The sequence below is a fragment of the Gossypium hirsutum genome, chromosome D06 (assembly GCF_007990345.1).
Source record: "Gossypium hirsutum isolate 1008001.06 chromosome D06, Gossypium_hirsutum_v2.1, whole genome shotgun sequence".
NCBI lineage: Eukaryota > Viridiplantae > Streptophyta > Magnoliopsida > Malvales > Malvaceae > Gossypium > Gossypium hirsutum.
Genome location: NC_053442.1, coordinates 63,323,535 through 63,351,135, shown reverse-complemented (window position 1 = coordinate 63,351,135; position 27,601 = coordinate 63,323,535). Strand labels below are relative to the sequence as shown.

General features: G+C 33.3%; 3 protein-coding genes across 9 annotated transcripts; 1 reads left to right on the top strand and 2 right to left on the bottom strand.

Moving 5' to 3' along the window:
- Nucleotides 1-377: 377 nt before the first annotated feature.
- LOC107962393 (uncharacterized) lies at nucleotides 378-11,510 on the bottom strand. The gene is made up of 7 exons (XM_016898770.2): nucleotides 10,216-11,510; nucleotides 9,886-10,097; nucleotides 8,245-8,905; nucleotides 7,409-7,751; nucleotides 5,561-5,640; nucleotides 2,694-2,888; nucleotides 378-1,333 (listed from the first exon to the last, which is right to left on the bottom strand). Exons 1-7 carry the CDS (start codon nucleotides 10,405-10,407, stop codon nucleotides 737-739), a joined length of 2,280 nt encoding a protein of 759 aa, XP_016754259.2. The 5' UTR covers nucleotides 10,408-11,510; the 3' UTR covers nucleotides 378-736.
- Nucleotides 11,511-11,831: 321 nt separating this feature from the next.
- LOC107962392 (uncharacterized) lies at nucleotides 11,832-14,229 on the bottom strand. 2 transcript variants are annotated; one of them, XM_041096157.1, is made up of 6 exons: nucleotides 13,930-14,175; nucleotides 13,303-13,392; nucleotides 12,794-13,066; nucleotides 12,559-12,697; nucleotides 12,309-12,394; nucleotides 11,832-12,190 (listed from the first exon to the last, which is right to left on the bottom strand). In XM_041096157.1, the coding sequence occupies exons 3-6, from the start codon at nucleotides 13,061-13,063 to the stop codon at nucleotides 12,062-12,064; spliced, it is 624 nt and encodes a 207-aa protein (XP_040952091.1). In that variant the 5' UTR covers nucleotides 13,064-13,066; nucleotides 13,303-13,392; nucleotides 13,930-14,175; the 3' UTR covers nucleotides 11,832-12,061. The 2 variants fall into 2 exon arrangements, with proteins under 2 accessions (XP_040952091.1, XP_016754258.2); XM_016898769.2 differs by lacking the exon at nucleotides 13,303-13,392 and having other exon boundaries at nucleotides 13,930-14,229.
- Nucleotides 14,230-14,515: 286 nt separating this feature from the next.
- On the top strand, nucleotides 14,516-25,975 carry LOC107962390 (histone-lysine N-methyltransferase ASHH3). Of its 6 annotated transcripts, none has more exons than XM_041096155.1 (15): nucleotides 14,530-14,547; nucleotides 15,100-15,161; nucleotides 15,885-16,014; nucleotides 16,198-16,309; nucleotides 17,354-17,453; nucleotides 17,808-17,886; nucleotides 17,994-18,165; nucleotides 18,254-18,334; nucleotides 18,510-18,684; nucleotides 19,685-19,703; nucleotides 19,785-19,875; nucleotides 20,748-20,860; nucleotides 24,503-24,551; nucleotides 24,648-24,733; nucleotides 25,719-25,975. In XM_041096155.1, exons 2-15 carry the CDS (start codon nucleotides 15,144-15,146, stop codon nucleotides 25,781-25,783), a joined length of 1,290 nt encoding a protein of 429 aa, XP_040952089.1. In that variant the 5' UTR covers nucleotides 14,530-14,547; nucleotides 15,100-15,143; the 3' UTR covers nucleotides 25,784-25,975. The 6 variants fall into 6 exon arrangements, with proteins under 6 accessions (XP_016754254.2, XP_040952089.1, XP_016754255.2 ...); XM_016898764.2 differs by having other exon boundaries at nucleotides 14,546-14,654; XM_016898765.2 differs by lacking the exon at nucleotides 15,100-15,161 and having other exon boundaries at nucleotides 14,516-14,654.
- The last annotated feature ends 1,626 nt before the right edge of the window (nucleotides 25,976-27,601 follow it).

Sequence of the window (27,601 nt, the reverse complement as noted above, 5' to 3'; positions counted from 1 at the left end):
TATCCCATTTATATTCATTGTTTTTAAACATAATATATTTAGTTTTTAGAAAATATTCACACAAGTAGATGTCGTTGGTATTGTTACAGGAAAGGTTATAAAAACTAGATTAATAGTGGGACCAGTTAGATTATTGGCGATCAAATTAATTCAATCGGATTAGTAGATATTGTTACTGAAAATGTTGTAAAAACCTTAAATATGACGTGTCATCTAATTGTTAATGGGATTTGACCTTCGAGATTAATTATTTTTGGGTACATATTACTTCAACTTTTGGAGTGCAACAAAACTTATTGATTGTCATCTGTATATTTGTAAAATGAACTAAAAAAAAAAAGAGCATATTTGTAAATGAAACACTTTGTCTTCTAAGATTGAAAACAAAATCATGGGAGTTATGATTTCACATCAAAATAAATTGTTTGATACACTTAGGAATACATGATTTGCCCATCTAGTTGAATCCAAAGATGTATAAACCTTTCTATACATTTACAATATTTAAAAGGTTTAAAAAATGGTAATGTATAACATTAACAATGGTGTATAGCAGGTAAATATAGAATAGTAAGTTTGTTGTATTTGATGAAGCAATGCATTTGAATGGATTATACTTATATCTAATAAACAAACAAACCCCCACACCATCCATCCATCCTATAATATAAGCTCTTCAAAAATTAGCTGAAAAAATAATGCCTTTCTGAGTTAGCTCCTTTTGGATCAACACAACTCAAGATCCTTTGTGTTTCATCTTCTCAACCATGTGACGTTTCTTTTCGCCGAGTTTTTCCCCAATTTTCTTCCTAAAATCACGCAGTTTTGCCCTCCTCCCCATCTTCGGCCCCCAATCATTGTCATCAATGTCCTCGGTCGGGCTTTCTAGCTCTTTCAAAGACCTGCTATAGAATGCGGGGTATGAAGTTTCCGCTCTATTCTGTTGCCCTGATTCATATAGTTCATCAGATGGCGGATAAGAAACTCCTAGATCTTGCAATGACCTCCAACTTCCACAAGGAGAAAGCGTGGGGCACGAGCTTGATGATAGCCTGCCTGAGGATTCCATCGATCCTACCTGAAGCAAATCCTTGCTTTCTAGATCATAATGTGAGTCTCTCTCTCTCCCACTGTTTTCATTTGCTCTCGATTCAGTAACATGAGGACCTGGAGTTTCACGCGGTGTTTTAATATCAGAAGATGATGACGAGTCATGATTGAGCCATATATATGGGGCAACATTTCTAGGGATCCAATCATCTTTTTCTGCCATCATCCATGGAATGTATGCACTTTCACAGTTTGGAAGCACCATAGTTTCCCTTATAGCCGCCTACACAAATGGAGGCATAAGCCAAAACTCACTAGTCAGCTTTCGTTGGATCAGTGCTGAATCCAGCAATGTAACTTATGCTTGTGGCTAACAGATATTATGTTCACTATAGCTTGAAAAAGTCATGACTGGCTTTGTAAGATGATGCATGCAAGTCATCAAAATAATCTATACAAATAATTGAAAGGGCAAGTTTGCCCCCGAAATAACTCAAACAATATGCATAACAATAACTATACCATCTTCAATCTCAATATCCAAAATAATAAATGAAAAATATTTCATGTTTAAAAAAATGTACTAGCAGTTCCAAAAGGATATGATGCTATGGTAAAAGTACCATAGAGGCTCCTATATTAGGAGTCAGATTGCATTCTACCCCCATTTACTCAAAAAATGGGCAAATTAGTCTCTATACGTCATATCAAAGAGCAAACTAGTTCTTTTTGTTAAAAGTTTCATCCGTTTCTATTATTAAAAACTGACATTAACAAAATAATTAGACAGTTACACATGTCATGCCATGTGTACCTCATTCTGACATTCAAGGACCAATTCTTAATAGTAGAAATTAATGAAACTTTTAATAGAATGACCAGTTTGCTTTTTGATAAAATGTACAAAATAACAAGACAGTTACACATGATGTGCCATGTGTACCTCATTCTGACGTTCAAGGACCAATTCTTAACAGTAGAAATGAATAAGATTTTTAATAAAATGACCAGTTTGCTTTTTGATAAAATGCATAGAATAACCAAACAGTTACACATGGCATGTCAAGTGTATCTCATTCTGACATAAATTTTTAATAGAATGACCAATTTGCTTTTTCATATAATATACAGAGACTAATTTGCCCATTTTTTGAGTAGATGAGACAAAATGCAATTTGACTCTTAGTACAAGGACATTCATGGTACTTTTAGCATGATAGCATTGTGGTAAAACAAAGTACTCCAAGAACTTCCTATTTGCTTAACTAACTGCATATCTTCTAAAAAGAGAAATAGTTGGATAAATTTCAGCAATGAAGTAACAAAAGTTTTCTCTTAAAACACTAGGGAACATAAGGTGTATTAGTCACACAGTCTGATCATAAGCCTTTTTCTTTTCTCTGCATGGGAGGAGGGGTGGAAAACAAATCTATTTATATTAATGTCTATTGCTTAAATGAGATCAACATAATGGAAAAAAGAAACTATAAAAGTAAATAAAATTACAGTAATAAATAGAAAACTTTAAAAAGAAAAAATACACATGAAAACTTTATTAAGCAAACTAAAGGAATAAAAATGAGATAATAAGATATATGTTTGTCTTAAAGCAATATGTCACTATGTAAATATTAAGTTCATACCTTAAACCGGTTGATCAAGAATAAAGCAATGTGTCCATTAGTAATCTTGTGATCCCCGATAGAAGACACCAGGACAAACTCTATATCAGGCATTGATGTGAAGCCAAACCATAACTGATCAGAAGGAGGTGGCCTTATATATAAACGCAGTGTTCCTCGAAGGGATGCAACCCGTACTGACAAAGTCAAAGGCACCTCCAATATGAAATATCTATTAGTTTAGGCACCAAAACACACGCACACATACACACTTATTTCTTTACAGTAACAAATACTATTGAATAATTTTAGTAGCGACATACTAAAAAGCATGCTCAATTCATTATAACATAATGAAACATCCATATAGCAGCAGTTTATTGCTTACGTTAATCTTGGATAGAGTTCATATACGAAAACCAGCTAAGTTTTGTTAAGAACATAATGGCATGACAAATCACCATGTTAATAATATCTGAACCCTCCCCTTGAGATCAAGGGGCTGAATCACAGGTCTCAACAACAACAAATTAATCATATTGTTACTTCAGCAAATATTTTGCCTACTTTCTAACATACATGATCTGAGGTTTAAAGACAAAAATTAAAAAAATCGTCCACCAAAATTCAAGAATCATTGTCCTATTGTAAGGAGTATTTGGTTAAAATTCCTATCATTTGATGGTTTACTCATCTTCTTTCTTGTATATTTTATGATTTTCTGCTGGCTAATAGCCTCACTAGTCAGATTCAGAATCTTAATTTTCAAACATTGCAAGAAATCAGCCTTCATTGCCATTGATCAGAAACCCCAAAAGTGCAAACTTCCACACAAAAGTGCTATTGCCCTTAAATTACCATTCACAACCACCTAACTGCCCCATGGCTGCTTCAAATTTGCTCACACTTTTTAAACCATTCCATTCATAAACGCCTGTTTCCTAAAAAATCGGGTAGAACTAATCACTTTCATGACTCCTAAAATCTAATCCAATAGCACATATACTAACTGCGGCCAGAAATAATTTCAGCCAGCCTGTCCTCCAAATTCAAGAACCTGTATGATCTATCTAACATTATAATAGTCATTACTTATGTTTCTCGATCAAACTGAACTAAAAAAACCTGTCACATGTTTACTTTCTATTGGTAAAAGATTTTAAACTTTGACCCATTTTTATTTCATATTTGAAAAAGAAAAAGAAAATATGAAGAATATTTCTATAAATTCTGAATGATCTAGTTTCACACATATATTTTTATAAGTTTTGATTAATTAAAATATTTAATATGATATATGTTAAAGTTGAAAAAAATATGATACAAGCAAAGTCAGCATGTGACCATTACAAGAAGTTATTTTAGACCTTTCCACCACATTATGTATGGATACAATCAATCAAATTAGTAAATGTCAATTTTTCTCTGACACAACCATTTTAAAAGTAGTACCATCAAATAAAAGATGACTCCATCTTCAAATGAGGAACTTTAAGGGTTCACCCAAGCCCTTAAAGGTTATTTTATCTTTTATTTGCTTGTTAGTTTGTTTTTGCTGCAGCCAGAATAACACTACTATGCAATATAAGTTGCATGAACACTCAGCAATAACAAAATATCTGTCTATACTATTTTGCCAAGCATCAACAGACGTAGCAAAACCTTGACAAAACATCTAAAACACCAGAGGAACACCAAAACGTGAACAATCCTCAAGATTCACAGTCAAAGGAAATGGGTGGCTAGCTGCATTCTTGAGTTAGCGCCAGTTCTGAACCCAAAAAGGTTTTTTCTTTTTTTCGAATGATTGTGTGAGAGAAAAATAATAGCGATTTGGAGGCTTTTCTTCAACTATAAGTATGACATGGGGAAAAAAAACTGACGTCCGTTACTTGATTGATTGGACCTATTTCTGATGTGGAGAGAGGGATTATTTTGATTCCCTTTCAACATTGATAAACCAGCAAGTCCATCTTCTCCAACATTAACAGTATCTCCTTCAACTCCATATTCGTTAGCAGCTGCTGCACTCCTTCCATTCCAACCATCACATAAACTTCTAACTAACATTTCACTTCTAATTTGATTCTCAACTGAGTGGAACATCGGTCGAGACCAAATATTATATTGTTGTATACTATTCTCCCTCTTTCATTTGTCCCTCTTTAAATTTTTGCGACTTCACCTTTATCCACATTGTGTCTGGAATAACATTCATTTTAAATTTCTTAATTTATTGGGAAGTATAAAATACATATCCAGACATTTTAGGGCAAATCCATGTCCAACATAAATATGATATAGCTGTGTCTGAACTTCATAACATGCAACTAAAAGCTTTCTATCTATGATATTCAGGTACGAGCCAGCTTAAGAGATACTTCAGGTAACATCTATAAAAGATATTCAATTTGCAGGCTACCAGACCACTCTATATCTGCGGGTAAAATATTTTCTTCTGCAATTAAAATGCTACCATCATTAAGGATGTGAGTTGCACCTGAATTGCTTCTCTTATCACATCTAACAGAACATAAATGAATCTCAACATTTTCATTTTTGTGGGATTCCTTTCTCTAAAGAAACCTTTGCTAACAAAATAATATTCAAATTTCTTATTTTATGTTCAGTAAGATAGTATTCAGATGCAGAAGTGATAGATTATCTTATTCTATATTCAACTGAGAACTAGAAGAAGGGTTCCATCTAGATTCTTAAATACCAAGTTTAAAGAACTTTGACTGGCAGATATAAAGTTCCCTCTTCAATTTGCAAGAACTATCTATTTTTCAGTGAAATTCTGCATAGATACTTTCATAACCATTGAATGCCATTTTTATGCATTTGTTTAAGCTGAAACACCTATATGTACAAAGAGATACACACACCTGTGAGACCTGTTTGGCTACGTTATTCACGGCAGATTTCCATCGAGACATCAATGTACCCTTAGAGCCTTTTACACCATCTGAAACTCAATGAAAGTAAATCAAAAGAAGAAAATAGCACATTTATCCTAGACAAATCAACAGAAGGGAAAAAAAGAAAAGTATAGAATCGATTTAGAATTTATAATTATATGAAATATGTTTAGCTACAGAAAAGGGTGCATTTGAAAGAAAAGCATCACCTTTGAATAAAATAAAAAAGAGGGAAACAAAGTGAAATGTTGAACTTGTTGAGGTGGAAAAATCAAGAGTGGAAAGAGGTGTAAAAGTAGCCCAAAAATCGTGATGCATACATTCCTCTCCAAACTACTGTAATCATAGATCTACTCAATTTAGATGGGTTAGAAGATAAAGGAAACTAACTAATAAAATTTAGTATAATTTTACAAATACATCCCTAAACTTCAATGAAAAACAAGGATATAAAATTGTATTATTTTAAAGTCATCTGATTTCTTTCCTTGGCTGAAATACAAACAAAACAAAGATAATCTCCAGTTTAGGCTAAGAACCACTTTATTTCTATCCCATTATTTCTTTCTTTACGTATTTTTCCATGTCAGACTGGGGGATAGTGAATAAAGTCAAAGTACCAACCATAACTGCTCCTTGAGCTATATTTGGAATCAAACAAAACCAAAAGATTCAATATAGTTTTAGGCAACTGCAATGGAGCCATAGAAGCAGATTTCAGAAAGACACATGATGGAGATGCTAAGTAGAATTTAGGGATTAACTTACATGAGATTTTGCTTGTTACTAGGTTGTATTTATGACCTTAATTCTAATATATTCTATACATCTAGGATTGTATTTGTTACTTCACATTAAAATTATGGATTAGTATTTTAGTTTGGTTCTCCTTATTCGACTAGGTTTTGGTTTAAGTCAAGCTTGTCAATTTTCTATTTGATATTAAAGTATCTTAAGATCTACTAAGAATAAGAGTTCTAGTTCTCTTTCTTTGGGAAGACAGATTATTTTGAACCTTTTTTCAGCATCACGATACTGTGAGTTGTGCGATACAATCAATGTTAGGTGACTCCTAAGGAACCCAGCATATGATGCTTAGGTTCTTATTCCATTTTATTGTTTGTCTGATACAATCAAAGAACTGTAGATTTGAAGCTTATGAGTCGTTTCTTTTCTTTATCCATTTTTTACTGTTTTTCTTTAGTATTACTAAGTATAATTCAACAATAAACATGCGCCCCGTCCTATCAAATCCTACCAAAGCTGTCCTACATTACTCTCCTCTCACCTTTGAATTGAAGCATGAAATCTTTCCAAGGGAAAATTCCTCAAATCAATCAGTTATAGCTAAATCCCTTTGAATGATTCCTTCATGGTTTACTGAATCTGAAATGACAAAGCTGACCACTAGGCTAGCTACTGTGGGTTACCTTATAAGTAGATATCAAGAAACCAAGAGAATAGGCATCTGATACACATAGTTTTCCTACCTGTTTCTCTTCATAAAACGTCCTATACCAAGAGGGGAATCATTAATCGCATGATAGAAAGAGAGGACAACTCCAGGAAAGAGATTTGGAGTCAACAAGGCCTTCCAACTAGGAATTTTTTCAAGTTGTGATGTTCCAGTAGACGGTTTTAGTTTTGATCTTTGCCAATTTGTGTCCAAGAACTTTAAATATAAATGGGACTCCACTTTTTTGACAATTACTTCATAATTGAACAGTTAACAAACCTTATGCAAGTGTCATGCAGATCTTCTGAGCCATGCTGATTGGGAAATGCATAAAAGTTCAGTATCATTATTATACTAACCAATTTTAGGGTCGACCATATCCTCTTTTGGAAGATTCAAATGCTTTCCAAAATGCTCAAATCCTTCAAGAAGGTCCGAAGACATATCCTCAACAGAATTTGATTCTGAAGTTGTATCCACTATGCCTTTCTGAAAATCTTGGTCACGAACTTCAAGTCTTGTTTCAACACCTAACAGAGCTCCACCAGAATATTCCATATCAACCTCAAATGCCGATACCTCATTCATGTCATTGCCAAGAAGCCTCATCGCATGGATATAAGGTGGGAGATTCCCAGTGTCTATGTTGGTACAAACGACTTCACCTATGTAATTAGGGGTCCTCATATTGGACAATGTTCTCTGTTAATCATAAAAATAATCACAAGTAGATGTCAAAATGACCATTGAACATCTAAATCAAAACATCAATGCAGTAAAAGTACACACAAGAAAAATGTAATCTTCATTGATGACCAAAATACTGGCCAAAGCATTCGCCATCCCAGGTAATGTACTAATAAAAGAAGAGGTTGAGTCAAGAAACTCAGAATACATACCTTTAGAAACAAAATAGGTTTTCTTTTTGCCTTTTTTGGCTGAAAAATGAACCAAATAGTTGAAGCAAATTTTTTATTGGTAATAAACAATGTCAATATAACTATACCCAGCAGCAGAAAATATGTTCCATTTTATACTTAAGGAGGGTGGACTGAAATGAGCAGAGTAGACGTACTCAAAAAATGCAACTAATAAACCAACAAAAAACATGATGAGGCAATATCATGCACAAGAAAGAAAGAAAACAAAAAAAAGAGAAGAAAAGAAAAACATCCAACTTTGGTGACTGTCCAACCTGAATCCGTTGTTGAAGGGAACTTTTCAAGTCTGCACTGCCTTTGATATCAAAAAAGATTCGAGAAATTAACAAGTTCCAGCAAAGTATTCCTTCATCGTAATTAAGCCTGTCTAGTTCAGAATCAGCATCAGAAATAACAGAAGCACAACTTTGACTTGCTGAACGAGGAAAACCTTGTGGCAATGTAAATGGTATATTTTCTTCAGTTGAACTGTTAGACATCTTGCCTGACACTGAGTCTTGAAATTGATTCTGTTTCTCACAAGACTTTCTCTCTTCACGGGTGGATTGATTACCCGAATTTCCCTTTTTTTCTGAACCAGATTTTGAACTCTTTCTTGACAGTCTTCTCCAAAACAATTTAACTTTTGATATTCCATCAGACTTGCTTCCCTTCTCTATTGGCTCAGCACTGAAACCTAAGGAGGGCTTCATAAACGAGGAATATCCAGCGTTTAGCAATGCCATATAAGCTTGGAAGTCCACATTCAACTTGGTGAACCAGTTCAGCTTTTCATTGTCCTCACATGAAGCAAGACGAAGACCTTTGCACCATGACTCCTTTTCCCAGGCAGTATCTAGATAAAGGTAAATGATTTTACTTGCATTGTAAATTACTTTAGTCTTGCTCTCAACTTTTATTGGATATCTCTTGGCCCTGTCAAATCATACAAAGCAAAGAAATGAAGCTAAGTCAAATGTTTTGAAAGCACATAACTAGATCAATGGATTAAGCTATATCAAATTATGTTACATGGACTTCGGTATCAGTATCTGAAATTGGTATATGTCCGTGTCTGACTTGTCTTTTGTTTAAAATTTTGGACTTGCAGAGTAAAAAAATCCAAAATTATATACAGCTACTTGAAATGTCTTACAACGTCTCAAATAAAGATATATAATGCAATCCTTAAATAAACAAACATGTCTATTTATACATTCCTTCATATGATTTCATTTAAAATATTTTTATATCGTTGTATTCATATTCAAATACAATGGTTTTTTTTTTTTTAAATTCATTATTTTTTCCAGAAGTACTAAATCTTTAATAGCCATAACTTCAACTTGGACCCCAGTATCAGCTGGTACAATTTGTACGTTCCATCAATCAATTTTCCATTTTTATCTCTAATTACAACCCAACTTTAGTTCAAACAATCAAGATAACTAATGGTGACATTCAAGAGAAGTTAAATATAAAAGACACAAAGATTACAAATGGAAATGTTGAAAGAGGACAAGAGCATTGATATCTGAATCAAACTATAGAAACAGTGGACCAAACTCTGTCATCCTTCTCCTCGAATTAGAGGAGTACAAAGGCCAAGTCAACTTTTGTGATGGAGATTCGGAAAAATACTCAATATCCAATACTACCAATGGAAAGTAAGAAACGAGTAAAGCAACCATTATCAAAAAGTGTAACAGAGGTATCAATCAGAACGGTATGGCATGATATGAAGGTAACAAAGCAAGTCTGGCATCTATAATCTTCAAATGAAAATGATGTTATGTAAATTTCAGGGAACGGGGGAAAATTATCACTGATGTTGACATAGAAAGTTTAGTTTTGTCATGAATTCGTTTGAAATAAGAAAAGTGTTGATATAATAAATACATGGACATTGACAATACCATTTCCTTGTGGGTAAACTAGTAGCAGAAACAGCCTGAATGATGCAGCCCTTGAGGGGAATAATTGTGCAAGAAGAATCAGAATTGGACAAAGTCAGATAACCATCTTGGATTTTAGCATGTCTTCGAGCAGGAGAAACCTCCACCGTCTCCCTTTTTCTCTTCTGCTCCTTCGTTGGAATTTTCCCTGGTTCAAGAACCCAAACAATCCCCTAAGGCAGGATAAAATGATTTAAAATCCCAAAAAAACTCCAAAAAAACAAAATTACAACAACAACAACATCAACATCAACAATAATAATTTAAGCAATAAAGGGGATGCATACATACCTGCAAGTTGCAAATGGAATCAAAGGAATCTTGGGGATTACGAACTGCTGCATCTGCTGCATGAGTTTCTTTTTTGATCCTTTGTTTAATCTTACGATTCAATAGATTCAACACAAACAACACTACCAACACTTCAAAACTCAGAATTGCACAAATCCCCGCAACAAACCCAACGAGGAACCAACTCAACATCCTTTCTCGATCCTATTTATCTAATGTTTAATTCCATTTGCGTCTATTTTATCCCTTTTTTTTTTTGGAGAAAAAAAAACAAACTATTCCTTAAAACTTTTTTGAGAAAAAATTTAAGAAAAAAAGAATAGTAAATTCTAAAGGAAATTGTCTTTCTATACTACATTCTCCTTAAACTATTCCTTCTTCTTTTCCTTGCTCTTCCGGAATTAATGCACCATTGCACTCTATTCAATTTTTTTTAAAATAAATTGGAAAAAAGCTTGACCAAGCGTTGTCAGTTATGAACCAGGATTCATTCCATGTATTGAAAAAAAAAAACACAATATAATTATGAGAAAATAAAATAACTCGAAATTCTAATACACGCATGCAGGTAATAAAATATGCATAATAAAATTAAAATATAAATGACAATTGAGTCTTGGTTCGATTGTTATTATTACCGGTCCAGAAAGACGTGGATACGAATGTGCTGAAATGAGTTTATCCACCGGGGTTGAGATAAGTCAATGGATAATTTTAAGCATGGTATCAACTTAAAAATTATTAGATACTTTCACAACTGAATTAGATTTTCAAAAAAATTAAAATTAAAATATTATATTAAAATAAAGTTTTTATTTAATAATAAAATTAATGTTTTACTTATACTAAATAGCAAGGTTCAAATTCAATACACAAATTAGTGCTCGATGAACTCGTGACACTAACTTGGGAGCTTAAATAATAGTATAAAATTATCTAAATCCTTATAACACAAACTATTCTTTAATAAAAAAATTGTATTATTAGTATTGTTCGTTTTTATTATTTTATATTTATATTTTTTGTATTTTTATATATTTTGTCAGTTAATTGCCGTTGGGAGGAGTGGTATCTGTTAAAGGCAGTTAGTATAATATTAGATCTGTTGATGGCCGGCCTGAAATTTAAGAGAATTCCGGTAAAAATGTTAAGCTCGAAAAAATAAGTTTAGACAATCTAAAAAATGAGATTAGACAAAAAATTTAAGCTCGTTAAAATATGGGTTGAGCTTGGATTTGAACATTCAAAGCTCGAGCTTGGTCTAACTTATAACACAAAAAAATATTAAATTTATAGTAATATGTAATACTATATTGTAAACATTAAAAAAAAAGGCATGCCTAAATAAAATTTTAATAAATGAAAAATATATAAAATTATTAAATATTAAATTAAAAATAATATAATTATTTTAAATTTTTAAAAAATTAATATAGGTGTACTAAAAATAAGCTAATATGGATGAGATTAAGATAATATTTCGATCCATATTTCAAGTTGGATTAAGTTTAAGAAAACATAAAGTTAGAAAAATAATATTATGTCTCTTAAAGGAACGAATTATTAATCCCAAATTAACACATATGCCAAATCAAATTTTGTAACTTTCACCATGATTAAAGATAGATATAAATGTTCTCTTATTCATCTGCTCTCAACAAAGTTAGAAAAATAATCCTACACAACCTTTACCTTGTAATATTGTTCACGGCAAAGAACATCAAAATAAAATGCCCTATGATTACAATATGATAGTATTTACAGTCTTAAACTCACATACTCGTAGATTTATAATGGACAATAGGTAGCAAGAAAAGAAAACATAACCAACCTCTTCTTAACTACTCTATTGATTTTTCTTGAATCTCGAAGTTGAGGACGGCGATTTAAGGTTAGGCTCTGAAGTCCTAATAATGAACAAAAATGTTTCAAGAAGCATGCCAAAAACCAATCCAAGAATACCTCCAGCAGAATTCTGCAAATATAATGAACAGTATCAGCATATTCAGTCCATGCTAAATAATCTAAACTAAGGCATCCATGAGGCCATGACATTACTACTTAAAAATTTGAGGTTGGTAATCTGAAAGTACCATGATAGGACTGTGGTTAAACAACGCTCTGAATGCAAAATAACCAAGCAAATACCCAGTAAACATTGTCAGAGCAACATGTAAACCTGTTCATGCATACATCACCGGAATTAACTACGAAGAAGAATCTCACAACAGCAATATATATATTGGAAGTAAGTTCTGCAACAGTTTGATTGTTCCTTTAATTACTTAAGTTTGAAATTTTGCAAGAAACCATATGAAAATTATATGCAAAGAAAATACTAACCAAAGCCAATTTGATCCTTATAAGTAGAGAAAGGTTCATTGAGATCCTTCTTCGGCGTGATATCTTTAACAAGCTCTTGATACTCTTTCCTCTCTGCTAGTTCTTTAAGCTTCCTTAACCTCTCCTTCAATTCTTCGCTCTACAAATTCAATTTTTTTTAAAAAAGCACAAGTTAATTTAAAAATGCAACCATGATAGACCTAGAACGCTAGAATCTAAATCGTTTCCAATTTACCTTCTCTCTGGGTTTAGGACTGGTGAAAATGAAATTAGATCCGGAGAAGAGAGAAATCAATCCAGGCCTGGAGTCAAAAGCTGATTCCATCCATATGCTTCGGATCTGCTTGTACGGTGCATTGGCTGCTGAGGAAAGAGTGAGAGCGAGTTCTCGGAGTTCTTCAGAGAGACGGCGGTCAATGGAGGCTGAGAGAAGAAACAAGCGAATGGATTCGGTCACAGTTATCACGAGACCGGGTTTCTGATCGTCGGAACTCATTTTTTTCATTTACTGTGAGAAATGGAAATCCGTGAGGGAAGTGGTAAAGCTTTACTACTCCAGGAGTGGAGAATTTCGCAAGACAAAACCCAAACGACGCAACTTTATTGAATGGATTGCCAAGGTTTTAATAAACAATCAATTTAATTGCATAAAAATCCAACAGAAAATTAGATATCACAACAGAAAATGTACAGAACCACAATATACTGACTAAGATTAATACAAGTAAACGTTGTAACTCTTACACAGCCAGGTAAGTTCTTCTTAGCAATGACAAGGAAAAACAAAAAGGGTATCTAATCGGAGCACTTTCGATATCGCAATCCCAAGAAAAACTGTAAAAAGTAAATCCACTAAAGTTTAAAACAAAAATTCAGAACCATTAGAGCAGGAAAAAGAAGAGAGATTTTTTAATAACATACATCTCAGACACCATAGGAATCACATTCAAAATATTCTATTGCATTATAAAAACACTAACTAGTATATCTTCAACAAGAGAAATATTCTTCTAAAGAAACAAAATTATTCAATGTAGACAAAATTTCATAGCACACACCTCAAAAATTTTAACAAACAAAAAGAAAAAGAAAATCCTGAACTACTAGAATTAAAGAAACCTATAGCAGGCAGAAAAATGTAAAGCAACCTTCTTTGTAGCAGGCATGGCCTCAAGTATTATAACCACAAAGAATATCTGATAGCAATATATATATTGTCCAGATAAGTCTCTGGTAGGTGCTTATATTCATGATATTCAACAGCTATTGTTAAAATATAGGAACTGTAGATTTGAATATATTCCACGAATGGCAAACAGTCTAGCGCATATTTTAGCAACTGAAACGTTGAAGAACAAGAAGGAAATTAACCTGGTAGGAAGCGTTCCTGAATCTGCAGAAAAGCAAGAAGAAAGGGATAGGGCGGGAGAACCACACTGAATATGAAAGGAAGAAGATAAAATATGGAGAGTTTGAAATGAGATATCAACGGATTCGGTGGAAAAAAGCTCTCCTTGGAAATCAGGACAAGACGGCAACAGATCGGTTTCTGATAGGGCAGAGAAATGGCTGTTTAATGCGGTTCTAGAAACTAAAAGCAACTATACTTGGAAGTTCTTGGGCCACGACCCACGAACAGTATAGTTTGGATCTAGTAGATTTACATAGCATTTTTTTTTCCGGTGAAAGTATCAAGAAGATCCCTATATCATGAAAATTGTATCAAATTAGTCTACTTATTATTAAATAGATTAATTTAGTGTTTATACCATTAAAAAGAATCAAATTGAAATAGAATTAACATTTAGTGTTCTAAAAAATATCATTTACGGTTTAACAAAGTTAAAACGAAATCTTTTGACGGTAAATATTTCTATTATAATTTAGACTCTTTTTAACACTATAAGGACTAAACTGAAACAATATATATAATATAAGGATCTTCTTGGAATTCAACCTTTCTTTCCTGCTTGGAATTTGATATTATTAATAAGGCAAATGAATAAATAAATATAAAACTTGTGCTCCTAAATCGTCTCTTTTGAATCTGTGCTTCATTTTCGTTGTTTCTCCGTCTGCTTATCCACGGCCGAGAAGTGAGCCACCTCTTCTCTTTCTACAAGATTTCAGTTCCTTTTTCTGTATATATATATACATTTTTTTTTCATTTTTGCTGCCATTGAAAAATTTGGCTACCTTAAGTGTATAAATCTGTATCTGGGCTTGTCAAAGTTTCTCCTAGAACTGTTAGTTCTGTTTCAACTATTATCTGAATTTTTATTTTTTGCATTATTTTGCTCATGGGCTTTGTCATTCCCTATCTTGTTCATTCAGTTTGTTTTTCTTTACTTGTATATGTTTAAAAAGCACTATTGGCTAAATGGCGGAGAGTGCCGTAATTTAAACTAAAGTCATTTCGTTTGGATTTGTTGTTTTACAAGTCCAAAAAGCTAGGTTTTTGCAGGGAAACTATTTCATATAAAATTAACCCAACTTGTTGTGGGAATTGTAAATACTGATTTCCATGTTGGTTTGGTGTAGGCAATTGTTGTCAGATATTCTTTGTGGTTATAATACTTGAGGCCATGCCTGCTACAAAGAAGGTTGCTTTACATTTTTCTGCCTGCTATAGGTTTCTTTAATTCTAGTAGTTCAGGGTTTTCTTTTTCTTTTTTTTTTAATTGTTTTTCTTATTGTTTGTTAAAATTTTTGAGGTGTGTGCTATGAAATTTTGTCTACATTGAATAATTTTGTTTCTTTAGAAGAATACTTCTCTTGTTGAATATATACTAGTCAGTGTTTTTATAGTGCAATAGAATAGTTTGAATGTGATTCCTATGGTGTCTGAGATGTATGTTATTAAAAAATCTCTCTTCTTTTCCTGCTCTAATGGTTCTGAATTTTTGTTTTAAACTTCAGTGGATTTACGATATCAAAATTGCTTCGATTAGATACTTTTGTTGTTTTTCCTTGTCATTGTTAAGAAGAACTTACCTGGCTGTGTAAGAGTTACAACGTTTACTTGTATTAATCTTAGTCAGTACATTTTCTACTGTGATATCTAATTTTCTGTTGGATTTTTATGCAACTAAATTGATTGTTTATTAAAACCTTTAGTTGTACTAACTTGTATTAAGGTTTTTAATCTTTTATATAACTATGGATATGTTTATTAACCTTTAGACTTTCTCGTTGACCTTCCTGTTTCTTATATAGTTTTTTGGTAAAATGTCAAGAAAGCTTGAGATCTGGTTTTCGGTTATTCTATTGTGTAGAATTTTTTCAAGATATGGTGAACTTTCTTATTGGATTTTCCCCTTTACCAGAGTTCTGATTGCAGTCACATTGGCTATGCATTCAACAAGTTGATGAAGCAAATTGGACATCCGGTTGAGTTTGAACTGCCAGATTGCTTTAATAAGTGGAAAGACACGCCATACACCGTTATAAGGCGCAGTATCCTTTTCACATAAGTTTGTAATTGTTCTTCCTCCACAATTTATGTTTATCATTAAATGGCCCATTTCGTGCACTACGACCTTTATCTTGTACTTTTCATCTTGTTTTTCTAAGAGATATGACTTTACTTTGAGCTTAAATGTCAGTTTGTTTTTTATTTTGTTGGTTTAACAACTTAAGACATATATCTCACAAAGAGGATTAAAAGGCGCCTGGAGGATGATGGAATTTTCTGTTCTTGCACATCATCATCACCTGGTTCTTCTGTGTGTGGCAGAGATTGCCACTGTGGGTAAGATTTGTCTCAGTTTATCAGAATTCATGATTGAACTACATTATAAATGATAGTTTTTGGATTTTAAAGCATGAACATATTACATTTTTCTGGTTTGCTCTCACATTATTTTGATTTATCAGAAATTTATTGAAGTGAATTTCATCTTGAATTTCATCTTGAGCCTTCAATGGTATGTTACAGTTAGATTAGAACCCCATATCAGCACGTGACTATTGCACCAAAATAATTGTTGTTAGAAGATGCTTTTATCTTTACTTATATTCTTTTATTTTACATTATACCATGTGGGAGGTCTGATTAGCCTCGCTTTATGGATTTGTAGTGGGTTAAGTTTGGGGAAATTTCTGCTCATGTTTTATCATCTTGGTATATACAAGGGTTATCATAGTATCACTGTGCATGGTCAATATTGCTGGAATTTTTTGCAGCAGCTAGATAGGTGTTTGGGAACTGATGGTTTTTTTTGGCAGTAGCATCCATTGATAGGATTTTGAAAGTGTATGGTTCTTATAAACTACCTTGCTCGGACCTGAGTTTGACACTTGTGCTGACACATTTCTGAACATGGGTATGGGGATATTTCCCTTGAAGGATTCTCCAAATACATGGAAAAACTTGGGAAAATCGAACATACCTATCTCAGGATACATACCTATATCCAACATTCACACAAGTTCGAGTAAACCTAGCTTATAAATATTTAGTATGTAGATAACTTTTTTTATTTTTGGGGGGGGGGTTGTGTAGATAACTCTCTTTTTTTGGTGTTATGGACATCAGCCTAATCTACTGTACCAGCAGAGAATTGAGATTTACCAAGAACGAACAAGGAAAAGAGAGAATAATCATGCATTTTCATTGAAATTAATACTGTTTGAGAACTCACTGTCGCTGTTACCTTCATGAACCAAATATAATATTTTGTGGGCTTAGGCATAACATGCCATTTGGTAATTCGTTATGCATTTATTATGACGTATCTTCTTACTCTGTGGAAGTAGTATGGAGTTGTGTATGTAACTTTGTTGCTTCATGCAGGATGCTACTGTCTAGTTGCTCTTCTGGCTGCAGCTGTGGGAGTTCATGCCTCAATAAACCATTCCAACACAGACCTGTCAAAAAACTGAAATTGATTAAGGTATAGTTTGATTTTTTTTTCTGTTGTCTTGATTGAATCTGTGTTTTGCTGAAGCTTTTATCAGAACCATGTCTAAAGGGAATAAATATTCTTTTCTTTATTGCTGAAACCTTTTAAGATCTGTATACTGGAAGGAGCCAATGTCTTCCAAAATAACAGCTAACCTTGCCTATTTAATAAATTTTTGGGGGAAGAATATAACATGGATTTGTTGGCATGACACTGTTAATAAAAGTTCTTGTGTCCATGTGCCTAGAGACAATTTGTGCATTTTGTTGGAAACCAGTCACTCTCAATTGTAGTTTGTTGTTTGTACACATTGAAATGTGAAGTTAAATGGGATAATATTTGTAGACCGAGAAATGTGGAGAGGGCATTGTAGCTGATGAAGATATCAAGCATGGAGAGTTTGTAATAGAATATGTCGGGGAAGGTATGCAACTCTTGCTCTATCCACTGCAGTTGCTATCCCTATTCTAAGCATCATTTTTTTCTCTTGAACATGCTTGTAAATTTTTAAATCGTATTTTTTCAATGTAGTTATTGATGACAAAACATGTGAGGAGAGGCTTTGGAACATGAAGCATCGTGGAGAAACCAATTTCTACTTATGTGAAATCAATCGTGATATGGTAATTGATGCCACATACAAGGGGAACAAATCCAGATATATAAACCATAGTTGCTGCCCCAATACTGAGATGCAGAAATGGTTCTCTACCTACCCATATTAGTACACTTGCATTGATATCAAGTGATATGCTATTCTTACACTCTTTTGTTTATTTTACCTTTCTTAGGATAATTGATGGTGAAACAAGGATTGGCATATTTGCAATGCGAGATATAAAAAAGGGGGAGCATCTGACCTATGATTATCAGTATGAGTGCTTGCCTGACTCTCTACCTGTGAATAGAAATATGTTTGTTGCATTTCATGCACTGATAATAAAATCTGAAGTTTTAAATCGACCCTTTACCATATAAAATGCTGAAGCCACTGGTATTCGTTCCTTTGACATTTGTAGTCTTAGTACAATCTAACAAATTTAGCAGGTTTGTTCAATTTGGTGCAGATCAAGATTGTCACTGTGGTGCCGCTGGCTGCAGGCAAAAACTTGGGGTCAAACCTAGCAAGTCAAAGATGTCATCAGATGCTACATTAAAGCTAGTAGCATGCCAAGTGGCAGTGTCCTCTCCAACATTGAAAGCTGTGCTATTTGGAAATGAAGTATGTGTTAAGAGGCTTTTTGACACTATCAAGAATAAAAGATGTGTTTTAAAAATGCCTTTTCTATTTACTTTGTGGTTATAATTTTCTATCTTCTGCAATTTGGTCATGGACAGTTTTAATTGCTTGCCGGTATTGTCAGTTTCAGTTGTAGAAAATGCAATAACTTGGAATGGTGTTTTCTAGGCTAGTACGTATGGTTGTGTTGTATTGTGGAAAAGGTGATTCTTACAAAATGCTTTTTGTTTGTCGACTTTAGAAGGTTTTGTTTTTTAAAAGAGAAAAAAGAACTGCATAAGATCTTACTTTTACGATGTCTTTATTGCATATTTGACAAAGACTATTGTATATCAGCTGTTAAAGATTTTCTGATTGTGCCTGGCAAACATTATTCAGTAGAATAAAATTACAACTTCTGTGTTGTGTCTATTTTTGCTCTTGCCGTAAAAACAAATTTTGTATGCTATTTTTCCAGTTATAATTGAAAATCCCAGGAACTAAAATCTTTCTGATTTAGGAATACCTAGTGTATTAATAGTTCCTCTTATGTTATAACACTGTAGCTCTATGGATGCATTTATTTTCAGAGTCCAGCTCAGTTTATTTTATTTTTTTTGAAATTTCAATTAGTTTATATACCACTTTCAGGAAGGGCAGTATCATCTCTTGGAGTTTCTATAATACTATAAATTGATATACCAGAGCTCTTTATTCCCAAGAAGAACCTTAGAAGTTTTTTCCCTTTACTGATCTATTCACTCCTTAGCTCTCTCCCTCCTAGTTCCTTGGATTCTTTTGTAATTTTTGGCTTTTCACATCCATGATGTATACATTATGACCCATTTTTATTCAATCTTGACTAAGTTGTTTTATTCTTTTTGGTTATGCGTTGTAGCTTTGAGCATTCATTGAATCACTTATTTGGGTGTCATATGCATATTGTAGACTTTGGCAAAAACTTGAACTAATTGTCCCTTTTTCTTTTTTTTGGATTAACCAGAATGGAGGTTTGCCTGTCGGTAAGTGAATTATTCTTTATGCTCTCTTTATATTAATATTTTACGGGGATAAAATGTTTGAAGCTGGCACTTAAATTTCAGGAACTTCTCAGCATGATTATAATCAACGACAGTTACGTTTTCGGTGTTGCATTGGTGAAGTGATAAAAATATCTCGTCCAATAAATGATAGGTAAATATGAAAATTTTGACTTTTTGAATATTGTGTTAGGTTTAGTTGTTAAATGATGTGTACTTATGATTGATTTCTTTTTTCAAAATAAGTGATAATATCATCATGAAAGCCAAATTTGCTTTGAAGAACTTCAGTCAGTTTTGTAGACAAGGGAAATTCACTTCCATATGTTTCAAGTGAGGAATTCAATAGGGTACATAAAGAAGTTACTTGTTGGCTTAGAGAGAAGATAGTGGGAAACTGGATCAGAGTTAGAGCCTGCTACCTTAGGAAACTAAATATTTACAGTTTGCCCTTCCAGTTTTCTGGTTTCCATGAAGTTTGCAGCAGGTTTATTAAGTATGGCATGGTTTATTGCAATAATCACACCACACCCATGATTTTTCTTCAAGCCCCATTCGTTGTTGTAGGATGACCAATTTGCATCCTGATTATCAATCTATTTTGTGTGATCCTTGGAAGCCATTGTGGTGGTTTCAAACTAGCTGATTGTTCCTTTTTTTCTCTCAACATAACATGACGTAAGGTCTCTTCCCTCTGTGCTTCTAAAAAAAACTTTTCCAATAGGAGGAAGGGGCTTCCTATCTAGTATACTCCCTTTTGTTTCATCAAACTCAACATTAATCTTGCCGAAGTTTTGAAATTTCTATCACTTTCCTCAGTTTGCTTATGATAGTCATCAAGGTTTTTCTATTCATAATCATTAAACAAATCTAAATCCTGCCAAACCCTTAGAGCATTGAAGTACTAGGTTAGACTACCTTCTTCTTGTCAAGCCCTTCCAATCTTTTCTAGTAAATCATAAATTTGGAAATAGTTGTTGAGATCAGAATACATCTCAACCACATTAACCTTGAATTTCTTTGCAGTGGAATAACACATTTGATTCACACTTATCTTTTCATCCATGGTGCCATGACCATTGGAATTTTCTCCCAGATAACATGTTGGGTCCATCTTCTTGGGAGCTTAAGTCTTACTGGTAAGTTATCCCATTTTTCCTCTTCCTTGGATATACATCTAGATAGATTGCAGCCAATATGGAAGGTTTCCTTCATGGAGTCAAATGGTGGTGATTTGGACAAAATGTAATTCATTTTGATACAATCAGAGTAGGATTGTTTTTTAATAGAGGATACTAAGGAGATTTCAGGCATGATAAAGAGATAGGCAGAGACTAGAGATGCAGGAATTATTCTATTTGGACAAAAAAGCAAATAGTTCAGCAATAAATTAAAGGCATAATCGTAAAAAAAACCCTCAACGTTTGGGGGCTTTTGGTTTTCTGCTCTTAACCTTTTTATTTTTTGATTGACACCCTTAACGTTACGATTTTTTCAGAAATCAGTCCACTTTTAACAGTCAATGTGAGTTGACCGTTAATCAAACTGTAGGTCAACATAGTAGCTCATGTGGCATGCCACATAAGCACACGACGTCATATATGACGTCATTTATTTAACTTTTTTTTTTTATTTTGCTTCCATTTTCTTTCTTCTTCCCTCTTTCTCTCTTCCCCTGCAAATCACACCATTGAAGGATTCTTCTAAAACCCAAAGCTTTAAATTTGCTCTTTAATTAATAATTTAAAGCAAACCCTTTAAACACCCTTTATTTTTAGGGGAATGGCAGTGCCAGATTCGAGCTGTCCTTATGGACTCAAATTGATGATAAACAATTACCTGTACGCCGTTGATGGGTTAGAAATCTAGGCCGCCATTGAAACCTGGGTAACCGAGTACTGTTCTTTCTACTACCCATCAGATGAAACAGTTAAAAATGACACTGAAATCCAATCATGGTGGTCGGAGGTCAAAAACGAAGGCCACGGCGATTTAAGAAAAGAACCATGGTGGCCGGAGATGAACACATTAGCCGATCTCACCCAAGCATGTACCATTATCATATGGATAGCTTCCGCTATCAATTTCGGACAATACCTATACGCTGGATACCTCTCAAATAGACCAATAGTCAGCTGTCGGTTCATGCCAAAACCAGGCACCAAAGAATACGACGAGCTCGAAAACGACCCAGATTTGGCTTTCTTGAAAACAATCACCGCACAGTTCCAAGCTTTACTGGGTGTATCACTTATAAAAGGCTTATCGAGGCATGCAACCAATGAAATATACTTGGGGCAAAGAGATACAGCGGAATGGACCACCGACAATGAACCCTTAGCCGCATTTGAAAGATTCGGGAAAAAACTAGTGGAAATTGAGAGTAGGATTATGGAAAGAAACAATGATAGTAAATTGAAGAACAGAGTTGGACTAGTGAAGGTGCCGTATACATTATTGTATCCTAATACATCGGATTATAGCAGAGAAGGTGGGCTTATAGGGAAGGGAATCCCCAATAGTATCTCGATATAAAGCTCTTTGCCATTGGCAAGCTTTCCATGGCAGGAAAGTATCAATTTATGGGAATATAATAGGTTTGGGTTTTAGAAGAATCCTTCAATGGTGTGATTTGCAGGGGAAGAGAGAAAGAGGGAAGAAGAAAGAAAATGGAAACAAAATGAAAAAAAAAAAAAGTTAAATAGATGACGTCATATATGACGTTATGCGCTTATGTGGCATGCCACATGAGCTACTATGTTGACCTATAGTTTGTTTAATGATCAACTCACGTTGACTGTTAAAGTGGACTGATTTCTGAAAAAATCGTAACATTGAGGGTGTCAATCAAAAAATAAAAAAATTAAGGGCACGAAACCAAAAGCCCCCAAACGTTGAGGGTTTTTTTACAATTATGCCTAAATTAAAGGTTGAAACCAAAAAAAAGAAAAAAAGAGGCCAAGTATTGGCTCTAATACTTAGTATTAATGGTTTGTCCACAACCATACTTCTATTTTAAGAGTCCTACCACATACCAAAAACAACTGCTAAGTGTCCACATCTCAAGTGTTCGATCAAATGCTAAAAGGAATGGATATCATGATTGCTGGTGACCAATTTGGTAACTTCATGGTAAATACAAAGGTAGACCCTCTAACTAAACAAAACCAAATCATAGCAATCTCTACCTATCCCTCTTCATTATCCTATGCATCAAACTCTCCTACACCCATCACGAGATAGCGATCAGAACCAACTGTACTCCCTTATCTTATTCATTAATCCTTTCTAAACTCATATCCAACAACCTGTCCTTTCCTTTAAACCTGATCCTGAGAACTTCAATTTTATATCCGAAAAGTGTAATAAGTCTAAACTTGCTGGATTACCTAGTAAAATGGATATTTGAGATGATGGAGACTCATTTATTAGTTCTTGAATTGTTACAAATGTGCTGTTATTTATTACTAAAGACATGCTTATGGGAATTGGTGACAAAGAAGCTTAGTTGGGTTATTTTTGAAAATTGTTAATGTTGGTGAAGTTTAAAGAGGTTTATTCACTGCAATTGATGCATGTGTGAGCACTAGACAAATGCCAATCATTCTCGACTTCCTTTCACCAAGTTTATCATGGCTTTGAGCTTGAGGACAAACTCTTTCTCCAAGAGGGGACTATTGTTGTGGACACTTAGTAGAAGTTATTATTGGTATGTGGTAGGACTCCTAAAATAGTTGTTTCCTGTAGTACGTTATTTAGTTTGAAATGACTTTCCTTGATTATTGTAGTAAGCAATCTCTATTTAAAGAGACAATGAATAAAACAAAGGAAAGCAGAATTTTTATCAAAACCCTAAAGAGATCTAGGTCTCTCTCTAACGAGTCCTAAGGTTCCAAGCTCCATGTGATGAGTCTAAACCGCTAATCAAAATGAAGGAAAGGCAATTAATCTCGACTTCCTTATCAATCATATTGTGAAACGATCCTATTCTTACATATCCATAACGCTCAAAATCTGTTTCTATATTTGGTATAGATAGACTCCTGGGAAGATTGCGTATTGGCTGTGAGATGATGATATCTATTTGTTCCAAGTCTGGTTCAGTGTCTAAAGGTTTTAGGCTGCAGATTTTGAAATCTTCTGGTTTCAGGTTTGGTTCGATGTCAATGGTCTTAGATTGACTTGGATAGGATAGAAATCCAATGGTCTCAGTAAAGATCTTGGATGGATATGAATTTTCTCGACTTTGCTCCTTTATTTGGTAATCCCACCTATCTTCTCTTGAATTATTCCGCTGAGCCACTTCAAGAAGTTCTGTTTTTTCCTTCAACGGCTCAGTTTTGTTGAGGAGTGTAAATGCAATTTGATTCACTAAATTTTTGTTCTCATGGCTCTTCACCTAACATGCACAAGAGTTTTTTGCATGGTTCTATTATCACTTGGACTAATTCTTCTAGATTCTGATGTAGCCTCATGTTAGTGTTGTATGATGCGTAAAAGCAAAATCCGGTAGTTCTGTCCATTTCTTTTGTGTTGCTCCTCTATATGGTATAGGATTTTAGAAAAGAAGTCCTTGGAATTGTTCTTAAGTTTGTTCTTAAGTTAGCTAAGTTTTTGCACTTTGCTTCTTTAGTTGAGTGTATAAGGAATTAATGACTGAATAATTTTTGTCGTGTTTCATTGTTTTCTTCTGTTGCTCTTTTATATTTGTTAGATGTCCTAGGTCCTGATACTGTTTATACAGAATCTTATAAATCTCATTCCTGGCTGAAAATTTTCAGTTATTTTGGAATTATTAAACGATTTGACAAGTATTCAAAAAAGCACCTGGTAAGAAAGTCTATTCTTTTCTTTTCTTATTATGATTATTATTTTATTTTTAAAAATTTAAAGATATGCAAATCAAGTGCTTTTATGTGGTCGCAGGTCATGTTTGAAGATGGTGATGTTGAATTTCTGGATCTGTCGAAAGAGGATTGGGAGCTTATCACTTTGTAAGGTCAATTTTTTAGGTAAGTATTGTTGGGAATTTATATAAACATGAATTAAGATCAAAACAAAAATTATAGAAATCAAATTTCCAAGCAAGAATCTCACTACGATTCTGTTTAATATGATATCAGCAATAACTACAAACTGTAGGATTTATTCCTTAGATCTTTGTAGAGTATCGACCAAGCCACAAAGCAATAGATACAGCTAACTGTAAGCTATGCACGTTCGGCATCTAATGGTGATCCACACAAAACAATGAGAACATCTCCGAAAAGAGAGATTGAGTTATTAGGTACATTAATGCTAGTTAAAATGTTTCCTTCAATGGGTAGAGTTTCACCAAACAATTTGGCAGCCACTAAGACTCTTAGGAAACCCTTTGTCTAGTGTTTTGTGACAATTGGTAAACAATGACAATCTTATAATTCTTTTTGCAATCTTCATTCCAAGCACTTTACACTGTTAGTACAAAAACAACAATCTCAAACTTATTGATAAGGAATTACCTATTAATATAAAATAATGTATACTATAGTATAGCATATATCTTATAGTCAATCTGGTTGACTATGAAGGCATACGCTAACAAGTACACCACATAGAACTACCAGCTAAACACTTAAATTGCCATAATCATACCTATAACTGCTTGCAGTTCCAATTTAGCACATATGAAATAAACAGGAATTTGTACGACTGTTTGTAGATAATCAGTTTACTTGCCATCAAGTTGAGTTTCAACATCATAAAAATGATGGGTTCAGAAAGTTAAATCTCTGTTCTTGTCTTCCTGTTTTCAATAAAGATAGTGAGAATCTTATATTTGTTAGATGTCATAGGTCCTGATCCTGTTTATACAGAATCTTATAAATCTCATTCCTGGCTGAAAATTTGTTGTGTTGTGTTGTGAGGTGACATTGTATTTGGCAGAATCTGGATATATCTCTTATTAGATTAATAGATTGTTGTAAATTTATGTGTCTGGAACGGATTGTCTCGCAGGTACTGTTGTTGAAGAAGAAATGCTAGCGAAAAGCCCGATAGACCAAGAAAATGACTGGATTTGATTGCATTGTTACAGAGCAATGTCCTTGTAGTGCTTTTTTTTTTTTCTGCATATTGAGATACTTACCATTGTCACTTCTCATCTTTTCAAGTGTTACCATCTTGCTGACTGCTGTATCAAAGGCCGAGAAGGGATGTTATGTTTGTCAGTAAAGCAACTAATGGTATGGACCCATTCATGATGGTTTGATCAACTAATGCAATCTGTGTTTTGGCTGACTTTTACTTAATGAGGAATGGTTCTCAATGCAATAATAAAGGAGAAAAATAAAATCAACACCCCAAACAAACAAACAAAAAATCTAGCCAAAAGATGAGTTCAATAACTTAAGTTGCATCATCAGAAACAAAAGAATTAGGAGCCCATCAGAAAACATCTTCGTCCCTTAAACTATCCAGATCTTAGGGACCATTATCAAGCAGCGAGCATCGGAGTCTATTCTGACGGATCAGTCCACCACTAGTCTTTCTCCACTCCACTGCGTCATCTGCGAATGAGGGCTTGTTTCTCCTCTGCGAATACCTTTAGTAGCTAGTAGATGTGCCATACCATTCCCCTGTCTTGGTGTTTGTTCTGCATGTAATAGTTAGTCTTTGGCGATACCAAAATATTGTTATTATAGAATGTAACCAGTTCTTTCAACCAAATCATTGTATTATTATACATAATTGAATAAGGTCATTCCTCCTAACTAAACGCGCCGTTAGGTAATAAATAATTTCTTTTCTTATTTTGGCATCAAATTTGAATCAAACAAGACTAATCTAAGAGAAGAGTCAAAACTAGAAAGTGGTGACTGTCTAGTCTCTTCGAAAATAGGAGATGAAAGGTTTGGCTATTATTTTGATTTGGACCATAAACGAAGGCTCCTAATTACGATATATGTTATATTTAAATATGTTAAGACGAGTTATACGTAAGCTTAATTAAGGTAGTTGTTACCATATCTTTAGACATACTTGTCAATATATTCTACAAATCCAAAAAAAAATTCATCCTCTATTAAACATCAAGATCATTTCATAAACCATTCTAGAAATTTATTTTACTAATTAAAAATTAACAAAATATTATTTTTTATTAATATTACTATATATTATAATTAATTTTAATTCAAAATAATACATTTTTGCCACATGATCATTTAAAGAGATGAAATTGAGCCAACCCATATTTGATTAAAACAATGTATTATTTAACCTCATTCAAATTCATTAGTTACGTACCGATTTTTATTTTTTATTTTTGCCAAAAGTTATATACCGATTAGTACAACAAAATTAGGGAAAGTATACGGAAAAACAATTTTTTTAATATTATATTGATATTTTTTATTTTATTTTTTTTATTCTATTAGTATTAGATTAGCATCCTATTTTATTAGTATTAGATTAACATTAATTAATGATCCCGTAAATCTTTTCTTTTCTGATTAACTGATGGTGTCAATCCTAATCCTATGTTACATTTTGTCTTCATGGACTGAAAAGAAAGGGAGTTCAACAAAAAAAGAACTGTTCCATCAACATTACTTCAACCAATACGGGTGCTACAAGTGAAAGAGATGAATTGAAATGCATCAATATAATAATATTTAGGTCTAATTATAAATATTATTAAATTTAAGTTCAATTGTATAAAAATATTTAAATTTTGATTTTGATTCATATACTAAGTTAAAATTTGAGTTTCGATCTTTATGCTTGAATTTTTTTTATATAATTTGGCACTTCAACGTTTATAATATTATTAGTTACTGTAAATATTTTATTTTAAACAAAATGTTGACGTAAATTTAAACATTTGTTAACATCATTAA